The sequence below is a fragment of the Sinocyclocheilus rhinocerous genome, unplaced genomic scaffold (genome assembly GCF_001515625.1).
Source record: "Sinocyclocheilus rhinocerous isolate Xijiao unplaced genomic scaffold, SAMN03320098_v1.1 scaffold1799, whole genome shotgun sequence".
Lineage (NCBI taxonomy): Eukaryota > Metazoa > Chordata > Actinopteri > Cypriniformes > Cyprinidae > Sinocyclocheilus > Sinocyclocheilus rhinocerous.
In genome coordinates, this window is record NW_015648615.1 from 4,326 (window position 1) to 28,153 (window position 23,828).

The following is a 23,828-nucleotide window of genomic DNA, read 5'->3' on the forward strand; positions in this document are numbered from 1 at the left end:
CGCTGGCTCGTGGCGCCTCGCTGACGGATATCTGTAGAGCTGCGGGCTGGGCGACCCTTAACACGTTCGCTAGATTCTAGAGCCTTCGTGTGGAGCCGGTATCCTCTTGTGTTCTCACCTCAAACGGGTAGAGGCACTGAGAGGCCCCGGTTAGTGTCGGCTTGCTAAAACTGTTCCAGAGTGTCCGTACTGTAGGCCTTGTCGAGCTCCTCCATCCCCGCGGCAGCCAGACGTGGCGGAACGTCCGGTGCCAGGCCCTCACTCGTTGAATCCGTGAGAACCGGTAGAGGGCTGGGTTCCATATGTAGAGGCCTAAGTGGTTCCCATATGTGTAAAGTCCACGGTATAGCCTCAGAGCCCGTGTTTCCCCAGCAGACTTCTGCCATTCCATGAGGGTTACAATCACCTCTAATCTTCCATATGCACCTAAATGGATGTCATATGTGTAAGTGCTTCCGAAACCTCCTTCGGGAAGGATAGAGCTTCTGCAACATTCCTGTTCCAAGTGGAACGGGTATGTTTTCCCAGTGTTATCCAATCTCACTGAGTGGGTAGTGCTATGACAACAGTGACTGGTCTTCTTGTTGCGAGCCCCGGCCTACACCACAAAGGGGCGAAAGGGGCGCAGGAGGCTCGCACAGGCAGTATCCATGGCGCTTTGGTAGGGATCCCATTTCATCGGTCACGACGTGACTTGTAGTGACCGATTGTAAGGGAACGTCTCGGTTACGTATGTAACCCTCGTTCCCTGAAGGAGGGAACGGAGACGTCACGTCCCGTCGCCACGGCTGCTGTACCACCGCTGAGCGGTCGGGTCACCGGCTCGGCTCCTCAGCGAAAACCTGGTATGCGTTGCATTTGCTGCCTTTTTATGCTCACGCTGTAATCAGCGGCAGCTGGATGCAATCATCGCATGCCAATGTGCATTGGCTCGTTTAGTTTACACTCTAAGTAGATTGGTCTCTCGAAGCGAGATCCCCAATTTGTCGGTCACGACGTGACGTCTCTGTTCCCTCCTCGTTACATACGTAACCGAGACGTTCTTTATAGTGGCAAAAGTTTCTTTAGATTTTTAAAATGTTCTTCACACTAAGAAAAAAATGGTTCTTGTTCAATGAAAGGTTCTTTGGGGAACTCAAATGGTTCTTCTGTGGCATCCCTGCATAAAAAAGCTGCATAAAAAAATCCATGTCGGAACCTTTCTTTCTTTATTTTTAAGAGTGCAGAGATCATAGAGAACAATATATGTCTTTGTAAAAAAAAAAGAATGGGTCAAACTGAAATCAGAGATAGGAAAAATTTTTTAGACATTCATGACTTTATCGTAAAGCCTGGTTATAAAAACAAAATCTGGCCTATATGGCCTATTCACCAAAAATGGGTAAAAAAAGATCTAAAGACAATAGACTGATCAAATGAAAAATAACTGATCATTGCACAAGAAATGATCATGAAATGTCTAGAAATGAAGCTTCGAGTCCGTCTTCCTCTCCTCTGCTCTTATCCTCTTACATGACATTTTTGTTTTGACACTCAGCTGTAATGTTAGCCCCTAAATGATTGATGACCTTAAAACTAAGCGAGAGGGTGTGTACTGGGAGATTAGGTTCTTACCACCCGCAAGGTGGCTACTGGGTGTTTCCTCCTGGCAGAGGTGTGAATCTTCAATCTTTCAATCACCTACATTTTTGAGTCTCCTCTCTGGAGCCTCGGGACACGGACACACCCGCTGCTGAAAGCGGATTTGGCTAATGGGCCAGAGTAGCTGGGCTACATTCCTCTGGCTGATTATTTGTGAGACTTGTGTGGAGCAGTTGAGTGTTACAGAGATGTGGCTCTTGGATATCATTCAAAACCTTTAAACAGCATTTGAAATCCCCAATACGAGTAGCAGCAGTTCAGCCAACATGAACAGGGAGTGTGTACTGTACCCAAACAATCTGACATTTACTATACACATTCAATGCTTGTGGAAATAACAACAATTTATATAATATAATTTAGGTCATTAATCATATTTAATAGCACTGCTTTTTATTTATGCTGAGTTTTCCTTGTTCCTGGTCAGAGTGGCAAAAAAGCAATGCAGAAATTCTAATTTTATTTCTAAAATTTTTTGAGGAACAATCAATGAATGAACAAACAAACATATCGTCATCAACAAATTACATTGGCTTCCAGACAATCCACATCCAGACAATATTTGTAGTTTTAAATCTATCAAGTGTCAGTTGTATGTTCACTGTTATTCTAATGCTTTTACTGGCAATTAAGGGTTTGGTCTTGGTGCTTGGCTTTTATTTGTAATCACATGTTTAAGTAATTACCACTTACACAATACTTTGTAAATTGTCTTAGTAGAAGTGTTCTGTCTAGGAAAAAATATGTGAGCCTCTTCAAGGTTGTCACTTGTTTACCACAGGGATGATAGATGTATATGTATGTACAGTATGTATATATTCAATAAGGTATATATATATATATATATATATATATGTATATGTGTGTGTGTGTAAGGATGAATTTAATCTTCTTTAAATCTAGTATTGTGTTTTTTATGTTTATTTTTGTGATATTTTCTTTCATCATTTCTGTCCTTTTCTGTAACAGTTTCTCACCCGAGTAGTATCATCCTTTATATATATATATATATATATATACAGAGTCAGGTCCGGAAGTATTCGGACACTTACTGAGTTTTTGTGTTTTTGCCTTTATACACCACTGCAATGGATTTGAAATTTTTAAAAAAACAAGATGTGATTGAAGTGCAGACTTTAAGCTTTAACTCAAGGGGTTGAACAAAAATATAACAAAAAAGGCTTAGAAATTACAACCATTTTTATACACAGCCCCTCATTTTCAGGGACTGAAATGTAATTGACAAATAAAAGTAATCATAAATAAAATGTTCATTTTTAATATTTTATTGAGAATCCTTTGCAGGCAATTACTGCCTTAAGTCTGGAACTCATGGACATCACCAGAGACTGGGTTTCCTCCTTGTGATGCTTTGTCAGGACTTTTCTGCAGCTGACTTCAGTTGTTGTTTGTGGGTCTTTCTGCCTTTAGTTTTGTCTTCAGCAAGTGAAATGCATGATCAGACCTTAATTCGATTGTCCATATGATCATTGATCATCATTGAGATGGAACAATGAATTCTGAATTATACCAGCAAATTCTGAAGGAAAATGTCAGGACATCTGTCCGAGAACTGAATCTGAAGAGAAAGTGTCATGCAGCAAGACAAATGACCCCATGCACACAAGTCGTTCTACCAAAGGATGGTAAAAGAAGAACAAAGTTAACGTTTTGGAATGAAATTCTGGACTTTAATCCAATTGAAATTTTGTGGAAGGACCTGAAGCAAGCAGTTCACAGGAGGAAACCCACCAACATCACAGAGCTGAAGCGGTTCTGTACTGAGGAATGGGCTAAAATTCCTACAAGCCGTTGTGCAGGACTGATCAGCAGTTGCAAGAAACGTTACTTGCAGTTATTGTTGCAAAAGGGGGTCTCACCAGATACTGAAAGCAAAGATTCACATACTTTTGCCACTCAAAAATATTTAACACCGGATCATTTTTCTCAATAAATAAATTACAAAGTATATATTTTTGTCTCCTTTTTTTGATTGGATTCTCTTTGTCTACTTTCAGGATTTGTGTGAAAATTTAATTATGTTTTGGTTCATATTTATGCAGAAACAGAAAATTCTAAAGGGTTCACAAGCTTTCAAGCAGCACTATAAAGCACTATACAGTGCTGCTTGAAAGCTTGTGAACCCTTTAGAATTTTCTATGTTTCTGCATAAATATGAACCAAAACATAATTAGATTTTCACACAAGTCCTGAAAGTACTCTGAACCCTTTCGATTCCCGGATTAATCACCATTGGACTGTTGCACTGATCACTCCTGCCGTTGCTTTCAATAAACCTGCTGTTGTGTATTACTTTCCTGTGTGATTGCTGACTATGTGTGTGTGTGTGTGTGTGTAACTACAACTTTTAGAAATATATTTATAGTAGAAATAAATATATTATATAAAAAAATATATAAATATTAGCAATATATTTTGGATGGATGCAAAATGTAAAAATTTTTTTTTTTTTTTAATACGAGGCCCTATCATACACCCAGCGCAATGCGGCGCCAGGCGCGACACAAGTGTTTTTTGCTAGTTTCAGCCCAGCGCGGTTATCATTTTCACGTCCTGCGCCAGGTTGTTTAAATAGCAAATGCATTTGCGCCCATTTGTGGCTCATGGGCGTGCTGGTCTGAAAACGAGGTGTGTTCAGGCGCATTGTTGGCGCGTTGCTATTTTGAGGCAACTGAAATAGACTGCGCCATTGACCAAGTAAAACCTGGTCTAAAGTCAATGGCGCAGTATTTTTTTATTTAAAGAGCGCATTAGTATTATGCGCCTATAGGCGGGTCCACAACGCGCGTACACTCTGCTTATTACACACAGGCAGGGGCGTAAATTTCGTCTAACAGTTGGGGGGGACAATAAACCTAAAATTTATCAAGAGCAATTTTTGAAGGGGACACAAATAATACAGCTAAAATTGTACTTTTAAGGATATGTATACACAGAGGAAAGCCTTATTAGTGCAGCAGGGAGACCATGCCAAATTAGACAACTTCAAGCTGTTGTGGTCGCTCCGTGACAGCGCTCGTATCAGTTGTAGACGTTACTATAGTCACAGTGTTGCCAAGTCCGCGGTTTTCTTGCGGAGTTGGGCTACTTTATTACTGTTGCCGCGGGATGTTTTTCATGTCCGCGGGTTGAAGCGACCGCAATAACGTGTATTTTAGCCACCGGAACGCGATTTTTACCGGGGGACCCCTCGAAACTCAGTTAGTTTGGGCTAGTTTTGAGTAGCAATTGGGCTGGATTTGTTGTGAAAACCTGGCAACCCTTTCCGTCAAGCAGGTAAGTTAAGGTTTATTATTGCTAACATAGCGGACTCATCGAAAAATACATTGGCATCATCTGTATTAACGAGAAAATAATCACTTCAACCGATGTTTAAGTGAATAAAATAGCCTCGACAGCCTTGGAGTTCCACAACTATTGACTTTGTTTATCTCTTTAGACAGCATAAATATTGAACATTTTCAATTAAAGAAAACCAATAGGCTACGGTTTGGCCAAAAACATAATTCACGTCTTTATAATAGGCTATCTAAGTTAAAAGGTGTTAGATTGTTTCATAAAACATAATTCCGAAATGAAATCATTCACAAGAACATCCTGTGTCTTGAAAACATGTTAGGCTATGATTGTCAAACTCCAGTAAATAGGTCTACATAGGCCTATTTGACAGAAACATGAAATATTACATTAACGAGGACGTGTCGTGCATTATAATTATAATTATATGATATGTTTATTTTAGACGTGGGTTGCCACGCCTGCAATAAAATTGTGATTAGGCTACTTTCCATAAGATGGATAAGAGGATAAATCTTCGGGACGTTAATGGGTAATCGCGTCTCTTCATTGAGCAGGTTCATTTTATCATTTACGATAAAACCAGAACAAAAGCGCACATGAAGTCGCCTTTGTGAGTGAATTTTATTTTTAAATGTTTGGTATTATAGATTAACCGAAATAACTAGTTGTTAGCAGAAGTGGTTTGTGTTTAAGTTCATTTATGGTCCACGTTCCTGCATGGGACATTTGAAGGATTCCTTATTTCCGTACTGCAGAGGACATTTTTTTTTACCCGGAAATAAATCATTTATATTTAAAATATTGAAATATATATATAATAAATTTAATTTCAATGCTGTTTCAATTAGTTTAAAATAGGTTAATATAAGGATGGGGTTACATTAATAATTGATAATGACGACTATATTCACCTAATTGGCAATGTCAATAGGAAAGATTACAACTGTGAACGGACTTTTAGGTACTTTTGCGTTGGATGTCATATTTGTGTATCACTCTTAGGATCTGCTTTAACAAGACATTACTAGCCCATCTGATGGACAGCTTATCCACACCTACACTCTAAAAAATGCTGGGTTAAATATAACCCAGCTATTGGGTTGTTTTGACCCAGTGGTTGGGATGTTTTGAACCCAACCGCTGGGTCAAAACAACCCAATAGCTGGGTTTGTCCCTTTTTAACCCAGCATTTTTTAGAGTGTAAGCTAATGACAACGTACTTCAAAGAACTTGGATTGTCAATTTAACAAATTATTTAATTTGTTATGCCATACCATTATCTCACATATTTCAAAGCAAACTATGTTCCATACTTAAATTTCTCCTTAACTCTTTTTGTATTGATTACAGGCCTTGTGATCCACTGGATCATCCACTGGAGTTAACCTACACCAGGAGAGCATTTGTCAGCACTGGGTTTCAGCTTTAGTCAGTGAAACACGTGCCATAGCATTATCACCTGCCCTCAAATCATAGGTGATATAAACACACCTACACAATACACAGTATCTGGGCAACAGAGTGCAGAAATATACATACATACACACCAGAAGAGAGACACACACAGTGACGACGCCAGCTAGTCTGGCCTAAGATGAGAAGTATTGTTATTAACCTCTTTTCCCCCAGTGTGAATGAAAACCAAAGTGAGGGTATATCCTTGTGTTATGACTTCAGGGGCTCGCTTTGTTCTCCTCTATAATGTACACGTAATTACAGACTGGGATGGAGAACGCTTTCTTTATGTGTCTCTCGCGCTATCCTCTCTTTCTCTCTTATTGTGGCCCATGGACTTATCCCTGTCAGACTTTCTCCATTCTTCGTTATCTCACTCTCCTTCTCTGTCTTTTTGTGTCACATTTGCTAGCTTAGTCAATCATAGAGGATTATAGGCCTATACTGTTTAGCTCAAATACCCCCAAATGTTAGGGAAATGAAAATATTTTTTTGTTATTTCATTCTATTTTAGCTGTACAAGATGTATAGTGCATTGTGAAAATTGTGTTAAAATTTGTCTATATGAATATAAAATAACATTCAAATGAGGTTATCATGTTCTCAAATAACTACAGTGTCACTCTCTATAGATTTCCTCGAGTTTTGCCATTAAAGGTCAGGTTTCAGTCTGGACAGGCAGGCTTCGGGACTGAGCATGGAGGCTGGGCGTGCCGTGACGGTTGGTTGTACCTGTGTGTTGAGGAATATTGGCATAAGATAAAAGCACCTATAATTTGTGTAATTCTCTCCTCACTATTTTGGTTTAATAACACGTGTCCTACAACCAAAACATGTAACAACCTCGCGCATCATTAGCGGCTCTTTTCAGCGCTTCTCCTCTCAACCGGGATAAAAATGAGTTTTGACGGAAATCAAACAGGGCGGATTAATTAGCTGTTGGATACTGCGATCACTTTGTCTTGTCTCACTTCCTTAGCCAATTATAATTTGCTTGAGAGCTAAACTGTTTGCCTAAAAGAACTAAATCGGATTTCTGTCGAAACTTTCCTGTGTCCTCATAATATTAACGTTAGTCATTTTAAGGAGAAATACATACGGCAAATTATCTTACAGTCACACGGTAAAAATAAATAAATAAAAAAATAGGCCGAGAGTACGTATTTTTAAAGATAATAGTCATACGTTATTTTAAAATATTTTTATAAAATCTACAACAAAAATGGGCTATATTGTTTGGAGGTTAAAATAGCTATAGGCCGTATAATTTTGTTGATGATATTATTTAAATTAGGCCTAGCTGTTTTATTTAAGTAAAAATTGTGACTGCTCTTACATGTTTTAGCCTAGAAGTAAAAATGTAGAATTCTTAATGTAGTTCCCAAAATTCCCTTCGCTTATACCATCATGTTTAGTTTAATTTTATTTAATACATTTTAACAAGTTTGTTTCTTCCTTTTGTCTAAAAGATTGTTTAATATTAGCCTACATTTTATGTTGTTTAGTTAATGTTTGTTGAATTAGCCTATTTTAGTACGTGTGTTGATAGTGTTTCGTCTTTATGTTCACGTATTTCCATATAATTTTGATAACAAATTTTCATAACTAGTCATGTGACTTTCCATATCACTTATGTTATTCTCCTCAGTGAAAAAAGACTTGAAAGCAGTAGGCTAGGCTATAACATATTATAGGCTACTACTGAATAGCAGTGATTCACAAAATGCCTCCATACGTAATGCTCGAAACATTTACGATAAAGAGATATGGCAACCACAGTTGTCACTCATACATTTAGGTTGACAATTTAATATTTGCATATCCATGGCCCACTGATTAATTTTATTTGTCAACCTTTGTGAATGATCATTTAGAAGACTTTAACGTTTTTGAGAAGTTTCCTAAATGCCCTGTTTTTATTTCTTGGTATTAATGGTATTAAAACAACGAATCAAACGATTGTTTTTTAAATCGTGTTGATAGGCCTACATCAAAAGCTGAAAACTTGTGAATTTTTCCGTACATATTACACTAGTGACGTCATTGCGTCTAAAGAAATGACGGGAACGGCGCGTGCAGCCAATAAGAGAGCGCGTTCTCACTGCTGGAATTAACTCCAGTATGTGACGAGACTGCAGAGATGAACTTCACAGACCTCACACACAGCCAAAACGAAAGCAAACACACGAGCGTCGCGTTTTCACGGACATGGATTTTTCTAATGGACCCTTTTAAGCGATGGAAATCACATGACTCTTCTAAATAGATGCTGTTTTTTTTTAGGGTGCATCGTTCTAATGGAAATAACTCTAAAAAATGACTATGACTTCACTGTCTGAAAGTTTGGTGGCTTCAGACCCCTCAAAATCGGCTTTTCTGGAGTTCAGTCACGGTTACCAGTCTCACCAGCAGCATTCGCCCGGTGTGTCTCATGCGCACTATCCGGTGCACGGTTTGCATCAAGGCACACATTCGCAGTACGATGCGGCCTTCTCCTCGGGCGCTGCTTCGTACGGCCGTCCGCTCACTTACCACTATCCCACAGCCCATCACCACCCCGCTTACCTACCCTATCAACACAACAACGCAGTCGGTCATTCAAGAGCAGAGGATGCAGGTAACGTGCGCTTTCCATCACCTAGATTAAAAACGTATTACTAAATTCCGTGTTGCGCCAAAGTTAAGCTATGGCTGAGAAAATTAGTTAGCCTATACGGGTCGCAGCATTCGTGATTGTTTTCTGAAGACATAAATGCAGAATTTGGGTTTGACATGTACGATTATTGCTCCTGAAATTTGTTTAATTTAATTGCCGACGCAATTCTAATTAATAACATGCCAAAACGTTTAATCTCCCACTGTGAAATGGGTCAAAGATTTATTGCAAAGTTTTATATATTCACAATTTTTTTAAACGGGCTGAGCGCATTAAAAATCCTGGAGAAGTAGAAATGCTCATTTAAAGCTCAGTATAAAGACAGAAGATTGAAAATGCACGGTAAATCGTTAAATCACTTTGTCAAATGTAATTAGGCTACTCTATGGATTTAACGATTATTTTAAGAGTAAGCATAGCCTATTTGCTTTAGTTTTACTCAACTTTAAAAAAAAATTTCTAATGCCATATTAACTTTACTGGCTTCGCAATATGGATTAATATAGCTACTGTTATGACTCCAATTAACAAATCAAGTAGCCTAATTGTCGGACCCCGCGCGCACACACACACACACACACACACACACACACACACGGATCTTTGAAACTTGTCTTTAGATTGCAAGATCAAAAAAGAGAAAATAAATAATTACTGGCTTGTTTCAGTCTTCATATGACAAACTTTTAATAATTATATAATTATTTAGCTTATACCTTTTTTTTATTAAACTGAAATTTGACTATAAAGTTACAAAATATTCACATGGTCTAACACACAGGAACTGCCTTTTCAGATATTTCATAGTGAAAGGACTGTTTTAAACCTAATGTCTTGTATGCGGTTGACAAACGTTTTCTTCTGACAGAATGGCCTAAACATTTTTGAGAAATTATTTATTTTATTCATTTAACAGTTATTAGTAGCCTACATATTTTTAGCCTATATATATATATTTTAAATTGTTGTTATTAATATTTTTTAAATGTAATATTTAATCATCTTACTCAAGATTCCGAGAAGCAAAGTTCCATTGAAAGTGGAGAGATACGGCTGAACGGGAAGGGGAAGAAGATTCGCAAACCCCGCACGATCTACTCGAGCTTACAGCTGCAGGCGCTCAACCAGTGCTTCCAACAGACCCAGTACCTCGCGCTGCCGGAGCGCGCCGATCTGGCGGCCAAACTGGGGCTGACACAAACACAGGTACGAACATACAACAACACTGAATCAAAGATGGAAAAAAAACTCCGTCTGTATGCCATGATGTGTGTATCTGTGTTTGGGGTCCATTCTGAAAAGAAAAATGGTTCATAATAAGAATAGGGAATAAAAGGTAGTTATTTTTCTTGAATGCTGGGTCTAGTCTAAGAACAATACAAACCAATGTGAAGTCTTCAACAGGTAAAGGTGTGTAGTAGGCCTGTGTATGTTTGTATAGGAGAAAGCAGAACGTTTAGTGCGGTTCGTCCTTATGGCACGTTCCCAAATACATCGTTATCTAAATATTAAGTAAAAATGTTCGTAAACTATCAAAAGGGTAGAATCACTTAGCCTATCGAATCATTTATCAGGGACAAAGGAACGAAAAATAAACGATAACAATGGAGGCCTAATTTGTATTATTATTTTTTTTTAATGCTATGTCTTGTAGCGTGTTTTGTAAATATAGCACCAAAAAAAAAAACGTTTTGTAAAAAACGATACTTCGTGAGCTGTGGCTTCCACGGAATGACAGGCAAGGTAAAACTTCATAAAGGCTCACGTTGACAAGCACAACTTCGAGGTGTGGTATAAGCTGTTCTTAATAATATTTCTTATACAATTAATATATGACCCTGCAAAAGGTTTTCACCGCAAATTTCGCAATCAAACAAAACAAATAAATAAATAAATGTGAGCACGAGTCCCTTCCTGCTTTAATGGCAGGTTCTAATCTGCTTCAATAATCAAAATCGTGGCAACCACATATATTGCATAATTGCAGTCAAAAGTAGATATTGCATAGTAGGCTAGATAAAAGGGAAATTGTACGAATAACTCTTTAAGTAGGCTACCCATTTGTAGAACAGGCCAACTTTTTTTGTTCAGATTTATATTAAGAAAGTAAATATCCAACTGTCATTTACAGTAGTTGAGGATTGTACCCAAAATGATTTACTGTATACTTTTTGCAGTAACAGTTCCCTTACATGACTTTGTTGGGCACACACATTTATTCTAAATTATTTTATTCTCATGACAGTGTTTTTTAGAAAGAATTAGGGCTGGACAATAATTCAATATCAATATGTATCGCGATATAAGAATACTTTTATTCAGCAAGGATGCTTAAAATTGATCGAAAGTGATGATAAAGGCATTTATAATGTTACAAAAGATTTCTATTTCAGATAAATAGTGTTCATATCGATATCGGAATTATATCGTATCGACCGAAATTAAGAAATATATCGTGATATCAATTTTGGCCATATCGTCCAGCCCTAGAAAGAATATGCATCTAATGCATTCGATTTTTTCCAAGCATGCTTTCTAGGGTTAATCTCTTTAGAGCACCAATATTTCTGAAATTCTGACTTATTAAAGTCATAATTATTTCTTGTTTTATATTCAGCAACATTAAGTAACATACTAAAATGTGTTTTTAATTTTTATGTGTGAACGTGTGCTAACTGATTTATTGAAAGGAAACATTCAAACATATCCTGGAATTAAGTTAAAATGGGCAGCAACATATAAATCATAGCATAATTTAGCAAAGCTAAACATTTTCAAAAATAAATAATAAAATAAAATATCAAACTTACAATACGAATATATCTTATTGAAAAGTATATTCCCCCATTTAACTTTTTCACTCAACTCCTCTCTATGCCAACCTTCTGACCCCTTTTACACGGTGGCCCAGTTCACCTGACTTCACCCTACATTTCAGTAACTGTAATGAAAGGACACTCTGAAGCTTCTAGAAAAATTACAAACCATCCACCCACACACAAAGTCTAACTTCGAAACAATGAAAACGTATGTAATTCAGAAAGCAATTTAGTGAATCATAAATTTGGTGGGGGGTTTTTTCAATTACAGTTACTTTTATATGATTTGTATGAAAACTTTTCATTTATTTCCATTTATTTAGCTTTTCAAATGCCTTTTTTGTATAGATTGAAAGTCTGGGTCTGGGAGTGCTGCAAATATAAAAATATGAATTATTCACTGATCTGTAATAGAGATTATATATAGATCAGTGGAATTATTACATTTTTAAAATTAAACAAAGAGTGGAAGTGAAACTAAAAGCAAAATTTATGGTATGAAAATAATTTATACATTATTTAAAAAAAAACATTATGACCATTCCTACTAATTGCACTTACTATCATAACTTTACTCTAAATGAACAGTATTATTTTTTTGTGTAGCATATATTAAATCTCCAATACAATTGCATTATAAATACTCTGTTGTTTTGTTTGGAAACACATTTTTCATTGACTAGTGTTATTGTTTTCTCTTGAGGACATTTACTGATAAGTATCTGTTCAGCAGGACAAATATTCAGCAGAACTGACACACATATCAAAAAGATGTGTGCGTGATAGTGTGTGGCCAGTTTGCAGAGCCAAATACTCTTTATTAGCTATTGAGATTCTGTCATTACTGCAATCAAAAAGTGTTGAATGTTGCCTCTGGCGGCTCATTTCATCTACTTTCTGATACATGCAGACATAATTTTAGTAATAAAAATGAAAGCATCACCACATACCAGAAGTGTTCTGAATGCGGCAAGATGAACATCACATTAAAAAAAAAATTGTGAAAGCCTAAATTAGAATAATTACTTTGGGTGTCAAAAAAAAACGGTAAGGGTAATTGGACTTTTATCCAGCTTAAAAGTCTCTTGGAAAACATCTTTAATTATGTTTCATTATAGAAGATTTTACAGCTCTGTGGGTGTCACTTTGATTGTAAATTCACCATTAGTATGAATTTTCCACATTGGTCACACAATTAAGAAATTTAAAACACCATAAGTATAATATCATGGCTTGTTTATATCATATATTCTTTAAAAAAAAGGCATGCACAAGTTTGTGCAAGGGAGAGTTCTGGGTTAAATTTTGGAGTGATTACGTAACAGCAATAACGTTTGGAGTTTTGTTTCAAGCTTTTCCCCCTTCTCACTTGCAGCCAGCTCAAGCTGGTGTTGGCAGAAGTCTTGTTGTGTAAAAAAAAATAAAAATTAATCATGCTGACTCAAAGCTGGCAGAAATTCTTCTGCTTATTCTTCTGATACTGAAAATCTGTGTTTGTAGAACTCTACGTGAAGTCTACAAAAAGACAAGGAAAAGTGTAACTTCCCTGTGGTTGATACTGTAAAAGTTAATAAAATGTAGGAAAATACATGTAATTTTACTGTAAAACATTACTTGTTTAAAAAGAACTATATAACAATTTACTGTGAAAACCTGTATTTAACAAGATACCATGTCCCTTTATAGTAAAATGTGGTTTCAAATGGGGGGAGGGGGCTTTACAGTACTTTATTTACTTATATAAATAAGTAACTTCATAATTTTGATCTGAAAAATGGCTCAGAAGTCCTTTTGTGATGCATTAGATTCACTGTAAAAAATAACAAGTTGATTCAACTTCAAATAATTTGTAACCTGGCTGCCTCAAAATGTTGTGTTAAATAAGCTAAAAAACTTTTGTTGTTTAAACATATGTTGGAGTTCCTTAAACCTATAATTAATAGTTGGGTTAACAAAGGTGAAGCTGAATCAACTTTATACTTTGTCTAACCAACAAGTTTTTAGTTAGCCAAACAAGACAAGAAAGTTGTGCTAACCTAACCTCCAAGTTGAAACAACATAAAATTAGTCAGACCAACAAACGTTTAGTTGTTTAAAATAAGCATTTTGTTGAATACATTTATAATTATAAGTTGTGCAAACTAAATAAAAATTGGCTAAACTAAGCATCTTGTTGAATTAACTTATCTTTTTAAGGCAGCCAGGTAACTTTTCCAAGAATATTTCATGTTACTTGTTATGTTCAGTTCATTCAACTGGCTGAACTAGTAATTTGCCCACACAACTCAAGTTTCTATTTTCTAACAGTACTTGAGAAAAATGGCTCATGGATATTGAAGAACACACAGAATGCTCTTTTATTTGATTTAAAAATTGACAGTATCCTACTTAGCATTATTGTGTTTAGTATTAAAGCACCCCACCTTTAAAAAACATAGATGAACATTGACATTTATATTGCAGTAAATATTTACATTCTCTTCACTAATGCACATTTAATCAAAAGAACAGATGAGGAATTCTGACATTTTCAAGCTCAATATAAGTCAGAGGTCAGAACATGCATCAAAGTGCATTCAAAATTTTAAAAAGAGATGCCATAACATGACAAAAATTGTGTGTTAAACAAAGTGCAAAAACCAACCAAAAAGCCCAAAGCTACTTAAAAAAAAAGGTGATCAGGGTGTTTTATTTGCATTGTATATTGTTCATAATTAGAGCAGTATGTTTGTGGTCTATGCGTTTCTCTGAATTTTAGTCTGTTTATTTGGATGGCTGATTTTGATAATAACTTTTATTAAAAAATTTATATTTAAATAACTTATATTTAAAAAATATACGGTCAATGTCTGAAACGTCACCATACATGCATCCTACCCAAACAATGCTTACTGTTCTGCATTTATTTTTATAATTCCTTCCAATCTTTTGTGTAATCAATAATAAAATAAAGTTTATCATATACTTGTAAACAGATGAAAACATGTGTTGTAATAACAAATGTTAATCCAAATGCAAATGTTGCAGGTAAAGATATGGTTCCAGAACAAACGTTCCAAGTACAAAAAGATCATGAAGCATGGCTCAAGTGGACCAGAAGGAGAACACCTTCAAGCAGCTTCTGCAACACCGTGTTCACCAGGAATGCCACCCCTGTGGGATGTTTCCATGTCAACCAAAGGTGCCCCCGTGCACTCTGGAGGATATATGAACTCTTTTGGACACTGGTACCCTGGTCATCATCAAGACCCAATGGCCAGAACTCAGATGATGTGATGGGATGTTTCGGAAAATCTACAGTGTATTCGTATACCCTTTACTGATCTGACCATTTCGCTCTGTTTCAGATCACACCAGCCCTTTTTAGCACTGTTTACTCACAGCCAAACTTTCTTCAAGTTCCTCCCCAGTATTTTCTTCATGAAGATTTACAATGCTGACATTTTTGCTTGCAGGTTTTTTTGTTTTGTTTTTTGTGGTGGATTTTTAAAAAAAGACTGAATAAGCAACCCTACCCTAAAAGTGGATTTTGTAAACTCCTGTAAATTTTAATAAAATGCCATTGTCTGATTGTCATGTACGTCTATACTGTATTTCAAAGCCTGCAACCTCAGTCATTCTTCTTGACTATTTATCAGTCTATTGCATTTTTTTCTTCCTTACAGTTTTAGTCTTGAAATCTTGAAATCTCAGTTTGACCCTTTTATTAATATAATGTCCTCAATATTTCATTGTCAGGAATTTCAGATTCATTTTTTAGGAATTATATATATATATATATATATATTTTTTTTTTTTGTTTTATATTTATATATTTTTATTATATTTTAATTTTTTGTAATTATTATTACAAGTTTTATGTCCCTGCCGTGTGACAATTAATTTTTAAAACTACAATTATTCCATGTGGTCTCTTAGTTGATACAATAAAATCTAATATAAACACAAAACAAATAAATAAAGTTAAATGAAAAAAATAAAGTTGCATGCATAATAATTATAAAATAATTAACAGAATGATGTTTAAAAAAATTTAGATGGAGTATATAGCATGTCACGCCACAGGACATGTAAACATGCCAAATGGATTTAATCTAAATGTCTCAAAAGTCTAAAAATATCATTTGTGACCCCGGAGCACAAAAGCAGTCTTAAGTCGCTGGGGTATATTTGTAGCAATAGCCAAAAAAACAGTGTATGGGTCAAAATGATCGATTTTTCTTTTATGCCAAAAATCATTAGTATATTAAGTAAAGATCATGTTTACTGGTTTTGTGGTCCAGGGTCACATTTTTCAAAGCCAAGCTATATTTATATTCATGTTGAGTATGTTGACTGTCTGATGCCACCTAGTGGTTTGAAACACACAAAGAGGGTATCAGCTTTGAGCGTTTGGCTGTAGTTAACTTTCTCTAGGCCTAACACACACAAAATAACTAACAGATCTAAACCGCTCTAGAATTATGTTGAGTTGAATACTGACCACTGGACTGAAAACACTAGGCCATTATTTATTACTCTAAAAGGCACCACAATGAAGATGGAACTGGATTACAGAAAATCACGTCAGCATTGAGGCCTGAGGAACAGCGTTTTCTAAAGGCAATTTATCTTGAGCTGAACATGATAGACTATGAAGTGTCTGTTCAGCAGCTCAATGATCTGTTGACAGATGAAAATGGAGACTTTTGTATGCCCTCCAAACATTTTAATGAAGTCTACCCAGGGATACTCCTAGGAAATGAGTAAATCCTCACATAGCCTCCAGATATATGGATTATTTTCTTTTTTCATACCCTTAATTATAAGTATTATAGCAGCGGTGCTCAACAAACATTTACATTTTGCAATCATACGTTTAGCCTCTCTTATCTGATAAGTTGAGATTCAAAACATGTTCATGTATCCTGTTGCAAATTCTCAAGGGCAAGCCTTTAAATAAACATGGCCTATTTTCCATATGTGAAGGACGCCCTCTAATGCTTGATGCTTTCACACACTGACTGAGAGAGTGAAAAAGACCACTTGAATTGATGTAGCTGTTATATTACAGGTCTGTAGCTACAAATGTAACACGTTTGCATCAGCTGGGAGTGACACACATCCTCAATGCTGCAGAAGGCCAATCGGATATGCATGTGAACACGGATGCAGAGTTCTATGCAGACACGGGGATCATCTATCATGGGATACCAGCCTTTGACACTGACCATTTTGACCTCAGTGTATATTTTGAAGAGGCTTCTAATTTCATTGAAACAACTTTGGCAATGCAAGGTCTGAAGGGTCTTGGTAAAAAGAAGTACTTAAAATGAATATCTTTTTCTCATCCCTCATTCAGCGGCAGTGGTATTGCATTTGGTTCTTCAGCGCTATGCTCATTAATAAAGCATTCTGTTAAAGGGATAGTTCACCCAAAAATTTTAATTCTGTCATCATTTACTCACCCTCATGTCGTTTCAAACCTGTATGACCTTCTTTCTTTTGCAGAACTAGAAGATATTTTGAAGAATGTTGGTAACCAAACTGTTTTGGTTACAGTTGACTTCTATTGTATGATGAACCAAAAATACTCAGATATTTCTCAAATTATCTTTTATGTTCCATAGTAGAAAGAAAGTCATGCAGGTTTGGAATGACATGAGGGTTAATAAATTATGACAGAAGTTTCATTTTTGGGAAAACGGACTCTTTAGTATCCTCAATCTTTTTAAAGGGGTCATATGATGCGATTTCAAATTTTCCTTTCTCTATGGAGTGTAACAAGCTCTTGGTGCATAAAGAAGATATGTAAAGTTACAAAGACTAAAGTCTCAAATCCAAAGAGATATTCTTTATATAAGTTAAGACTTGTCCACGCCCTCCTAAAACGGCTCGTTTAAACACCCCCCACCGGGGTCGCTACATGTGGTTGCCGCAAACCTCCTTCGTCGAATCCGCCGGCCGCGCCGTTCTCAATGCCGCCCGCCTCCGCTCACTCAAGCCCACCGTGTGTGATGCTGTGTGACGCATTTTAAGGAGGACGGTTGCAGACATGGTTTTATGTTTACGCGGCGCAATACACAACGCGTAAAAAGACAGTATAAGTCATTATAATCCGTAATTACCGTATTGGCCCGAATATAAGACGACCCTGATTATAAGATGACCCCCCTTTTTCCAGATGTACCTTTTGGAAAAAGGCTTTTTAAAAACCAAATCTTGTTTTTTCTCAGTAAAACACATTTTGTCTTCAATTATTTTCATATTGCATATTTTTCCTATTTTCCACCTAGTGTTGTGGGTGTATTATTGACATGTCAAAGAGTAGACCCTGAATATAAGACGACCGCGTTTTTTCAGATGTATTTCCAAGAAAAAAACATCGTCTTATATTCGGGACAATACGGTATGTCCCCACTGGATGCTCCGGGAGACGGCATCACAGTATGGTAAAGCATCACAATATGTTAAGGGACATTACATTTCCGTCACACGCTTGAGGTATTCGGCCAATCACAACGCACTGGATAGCTGGCCAATCACAGCACACCTCGCTTTTCAGACCGATGAGCTTTGTAAAAATCAACGCATTTCAGAAAGGCGGGGCATAGAGGAGAAACAATAATGTACAGTATGTGGAAAATAATGTGTTTTTTTAACCTTAAACCACATAAACACATTGCATTACACCAAATACACAAAATAATGTTCTTTTTAGCAACATCATATGACCCCTTTAATGTTTCAGTGACCCAATAATAATAAAATGGTTGCTTGCTGCCAGCTCTCACTGCTAACTTGGATATGCTTCATCAACATCAACTCTGTAAGAAGGGTTTCCTTCACTTAACTACAGCAACCTGCTTAATCCAGACAATATAATGCAAGCATAAGCAACATCACACTAGCAAGAGTGCTATTACAGTTTTTTTTTTACAATCGCTATGACAATTTTTTCAATTCTCATAACAATTTTCCTAAACTCTTAACGCACCAACACACCTACAACACACAATTGGCAAAACAGTTAATTTCATGCTCAAAAATCACACATTGTAAACTAAACTCCAACACTAATTTTCAAAATACAATAATACACTAACACAATACACCTTGTCTACCAAAACACTGCAAACATATCTCAAAATCAAATAATTATTCCAAAGCACTAACACGTGTTCTCTTCCATCAGGAACATTTAGTCAATCATAGCACAATGTCATAAAAACACGAATATCAGACGGAATTACAGAAACTGCCTTATTTTATGTGTCAGATTTTCCCTTATAAAATAATATATTGTATTGATCATAGATTGGGTTTTGCAGTTTTTTTTTAAGCCTCTCTACATTTTTGTTTTGTAGAGTTTGGTAAATGCATGCATTTTGTTTCTTTTGCTGCAGAAATTCAATTTAAAAAAAAATGAATGACCCATCTTAGAGTAGCTTTATAGAATGTACGGTTTATGAAAAAAGAAGACAGAGACCGAATTACTGAAGTAAAGGCTTTATTTGCAACATGACATTACTGCAAGATAACAAAAATGTGCAATACAGTGGCCATGTGAAAATATAAAATATACAAACATAAAAAGCCACAGAAGAATAAATAAATAAATAAAAAGTAATCTTCTAATCTGCTCTATTCTGCATTCGGCCACATGTTCTCATCCACATCACACCTGATATCTTCTTCTCTGGCAAGGCATCTTTTGGTATGCCTTATCCACCCCTGGCAGTGTTCAGCTGTGATGTCTTGGCATGCTGCATCCAGGAGGGACATTTGGTCCTGTGGATGATGGTCAAAATTCTTCCATCTCCAGGCTGAGAAAAACTCCTCAATGAGGTTGAGGAAAGTGGAGTAAGGGGCAAGGAAAATGGACATCATTCTCGAATGGGTGTCAAACCAGTATGTGACTGCACGGGAATGGTGGAATGCCACATTGTTTCATGTGATCACATATATTGGCAAGTGGTTTCCCACCAGTCACCTTTCTACCTCTGGCACCAGTCTTTCGTGCAGGTCTTCTAAAATCTCACATTTATGCAGGAGTGCACTTTTTCAGACAAGATCAGCCCAAAGAGGTCCTCTTTTACTGTATACCGTATGATCATGCGATTGAAAACCTCAACACCTGAGTGTGCTTCCTAGATGGGAATCAGCTATAATTTATATATTTGCAACACTTCAATCAGCTGTTTCTCATTAATGAATAAAAAACAGGGGATATATTTGAGTTTCAATTCACAATATGAACAGCTGTTTACTTTGACTTTAGCCTATAAGTTAGGTTTAGAACATGATGTTATGTGTTCTGACATACAGTGAGAAAGCATGTGTAAATTTGGCAGTAAAAAGCCATTGTTTGGGTCTTGGTTGAGCTTGTTTGTAAAAGAAGTTCTAGCATTTTAAATTTGTGTTAACTGTAAGCATTTTGTGTCAAAGCAACAAGAAATGCGTTTGTATTGCCTACACTGAGTCTGACAAATGTTGAGCTAACTGCATTGAGTTTAAGAAAATTGTTAAAAGTATTGAAAAAATTGTCATAGCGATGGTAAAAAAAACAAAAAACTGTAAGAGCAATAACATGATTGTTAGCGTAAACAAGAAGTTAACTTACATTTTAGATGCAGTATAGCTATTGTGTATTTTTGTCCGCCAGAGGAAGCCAAAGCATAACCGCCGCGCATTTCCAAGCCACACGCAGTACTTTTTGAACGAATCAGTGTTTTTCTACTAATATTGAGTGAATTATTCAATAACTCATTCAGAAAATGTTCTTGCTTGAATGAAGCAGTGCTTTTGAATGAATGTGCCTCGCTCATGAAGAAACATCTTGCCACCTACTGGTAATATGTAACCTGCAGAACAGATTTACGGAAAAATCCCCACCGCTGCAGAAGGACAGTGAGAATTGGCGAACAAGCGGAGTGATACACACACAGACAGTGAAAAGTCTCAGTAGCCTTCTAGCGCCGTTCGACCAATCAAATTCGTGAGAACTACTTATAACCAGAGCCGTTGAACGGCTCTACCCAAGACGTGTCACTCTTATTGTTTTGAATGGGGAAATATGGCCGCTCTATCGAACAAAGCCCCGCCTTCTGAGCAAAAGAGCCAATTGCTAATCGGTAAAGTCAACGCGTCACTGCAGCTGCCGTTAGAAGTCCCGGTTGCTATAGAAACAGTCAACGCTCTGATACGTGCGGTTAGGGCTGCGCATGCGCACTGGCTGATCTAGCCTGAAAAATAAGCTTTATTTAACGCTATTTGAGCAAAATAAACAACATTTATGATACAGTTGTTGTCAGATTTCATTGGTGATTTCAAATATGAAATTTAATCGTCAGCTTAGTGTACAGTTTTGGAGAATTTGATGTTTCCCCATTCAAAGAGATAGGAGCTACACTCGCATGCCCGAGAGGCGTTTCAAAGATGGCCGCCGAGTGACATGACTTGCCTTAAAGGGACTTTGTTTATAATTCAAGATTAGAATACAAATCAAAATTCTGTTCGATTCAATGTTTTTTTTTTTTTTTTCTTTCCTTTTAGTTTTTCCAACACACTCTCATGGCGATTTGTCGCTATTTGCGTTTTGGTGGATTCGTACGGTCTCAGTCGTATACGTTTTTGTAGGATCAGTTTGAGGGTTAGATTTAGATTAGATTTTCTAAAAATCTTACCTTTTCATGCACATCAATTCTATACGTTAATATTCACACGAAATCTTCAACTCATAAAATACTTACGTTTTCTGTTGCTTTTTTCCACGCCCAATGTTGAGTGCCCTGCTGAAAAAAAAGAAAAAGGAACCATGGCAGAATTTGTAATGGTTTTACTGGTTATTGAAATAGTATTGGTTTTAATGGAAACTGTGAACCCTGTTGGTCTTTACTGGTAGCCTAATTGGTCGCCTTCTATCGGTGGCTTGTTAAAACCTGTCCCAAAACCAAAACACATGACAGGAAATGGTTTTAATGGTTAAAAGTTGATGGTTTGTGATGGTATTTGTAGTGGAAACCATTAGTAGGCTATTTCTCTGATGGTTTCTATAGTTTTTTTCAGCAGGGTGTCTTGACTTTAAAATCTTGACAGTTGCTTTGAGAATCGAATAGCCTATGTTGTGCTCAATGTTATCCAATAAAATAGTCACAGTCTCTCATTTTTCTTGTAGGTAAAGTGTATGTACACTGTCAGAAAGGCTACAGTCGTTCGGCTGCACTAGTTATCGCACACCTGATGCTGCAGCACAGGATGGATGTACGAGCTGCTGTGGCCACAGTGAGAGAGAAACGGGAGATCGGGCCCAATGATGGATTCCTGCGACAGCTCTGCCAGCTAAACGACAGGCTGGACGGAAGGAAGGCTGTGTTGATAATACCTAAATATATAAATTTGAAGTGATTAATAGCTAAATAAGTGTTTACAATTTTCAGTTAATCTGTTTTTATCATCTAAATGTTAGCAGTTAGTTGGCAAGTCGATTCAGTTTTCATCATCTTATTAGTATCTTCTGCCTTCTAGTGGTACTGGTGATCGTAGTTTATGCAGTGTCAAATTAAAGGAATAGTTCACCCAAAAATTGTCATCATTTACTCACCCTCATGCCGTTCCAAATCTGTGTGAGTTTCTTTCTTATTTTGAACACAACAGAAGAATTTTGAAGACCCAAACCGTTGTTGGTACCCATTTGACTTCAATAGTGATAGAAATTATATATGGAAGCCAATGGGGACCATCAACTGTTTGGTTACCAGCATTCTTCAAAATATCTTCTTTTTGTGTTCGACATAAGAAAGAAGCTCATACAGGTTTGGAACGACATGAGGGTGAGTAAATAATGACAACATTTTCATCATACTATTCCTTTCAAATTCAAACATATATGCCCTTCTCTCTCTATACACATCATAGCTGCTCTGACACATATACATTCCTGGTATTTATTTGCTATTAAATCTAACCTGCCTTTCTGGCTATAGCTACTTGTTTTGTGCTGTGGTATCAGTTACAGTAAGCCCTCTTTGAGTAGCCAATGATAATTACAGTTTTGTCACAAATAATCAAACACAAGAGGTCTTTACAACAGACAACAATCATTTATTAAACATTTTTAAAGTGAAAAGTAGCACACATACCTGAGTTACTTTTAAACTCCTCCCACACGTTTTGCTTTCGGTATTGAACACACATATATTTTGATTGTATAGCTGCAAACAGGAAATTTGTTTATTAATCGTTTTCACTTGGTTCCTGCATGTGAAAATATGACCTTAATTGTTCAATTTCACTACATGCAAATATAATTGCTCAAAGCAAACATCTTGAAAAAAAAATAAATAAATAAAATAAATATATATATATATATATATATATATATTGACCAAGCCAAAGTCCAATTATGTCAGCGGTTTGAGAATCAGTTAAAATTGCTGAATTTTTCTTCAAATAAAGTTGAAATATAAAAAAAAGAAGAAAACACAGTCTGCATTGCACCCACTGAACAGAGGCATTGTAGGGGAAAAACCTCACAGGCCTTTCACATCCATTACAGGTTGGTACTAGGACAGTTTCATAGAAGGATAATGTACAATGCTACAAAGGATGATTTAACAGCAATTCTGCATCACTGACCCATAAAGGAGAGGGCACCTTAACAACTTCCCGTAGAAGTATAGTGTTCAAAATCGAGTAAAAGCACATAGATTTTGCTTTATGAGCAAGAAAAAGACAAAGACAAACATTTGTGCAAGCATCATTGTCTTTGTCATTATACAGAGCTATTTGTGATAGAGAATGCAGATAAAATCCTTTTTAAAGAAGAAAAATACAGCTATATATCACTTATCAAACATAAAATTGCGGTCTGTTGCAGGGGTGCAGAACTCAGTTTCTGGAGGTCCACAGCCCTGCAGAGTTAAGCTCCAATTAAACACACCTGATCCAGCTGATCA

General features: G+C 36.5%; 2 protein-coding genes across 2 annotated transcripts; both read left to right on the forward strand.

Annotated features, from left to right (window-relative positions):
• Positions 1-8,582: 8,582 nt before the first annotated feature.
• On the forward strand, positions 8,583-15,445 carry LOC107709990 (homeobox protein Dlx4a-like). The gene is made up of 3 exons (XM_016514661.1): positions 8,583-9,034; positions 10,086-10,279; positions 14,920-15,445. The coding sequence occupies exons 1-3, from the start codon at positions 8,734-8,736 to the stop codon at positions 15,166-15,168; spliced, it is 744 nt and encodes a 247-aa protein (XP_016370147.1). The 5' UTR covers positions 8,583-8,733; the 3' UTR covers positions 15,169-15,445.
• Positions 15,446-16,515: 1,070 nt separating this feature from the next.
• LOC107709997 (dual specificity protein phosphatase 3-like) lies at positions 16,516-22,552 on the forward strand. Its single transcript, XM_016514671.1, has 3 exons — positions 16,516-16,637; positions 16,946-17,169; positions 22,049-22,552. The coding sequence occupies exons 1-3, from the start codon at positions 16,516-16,518 to the stop codon at positions 22,276-22,278; spliced, it is 576 nt and encodes a 191-aa protein (XP_016370157.1). The 3' UTR covers positions 22,279-22,552.
• The last annotated feature ends 1,276 nt before the right edge of the window (positions 22,553-23,828 follow it).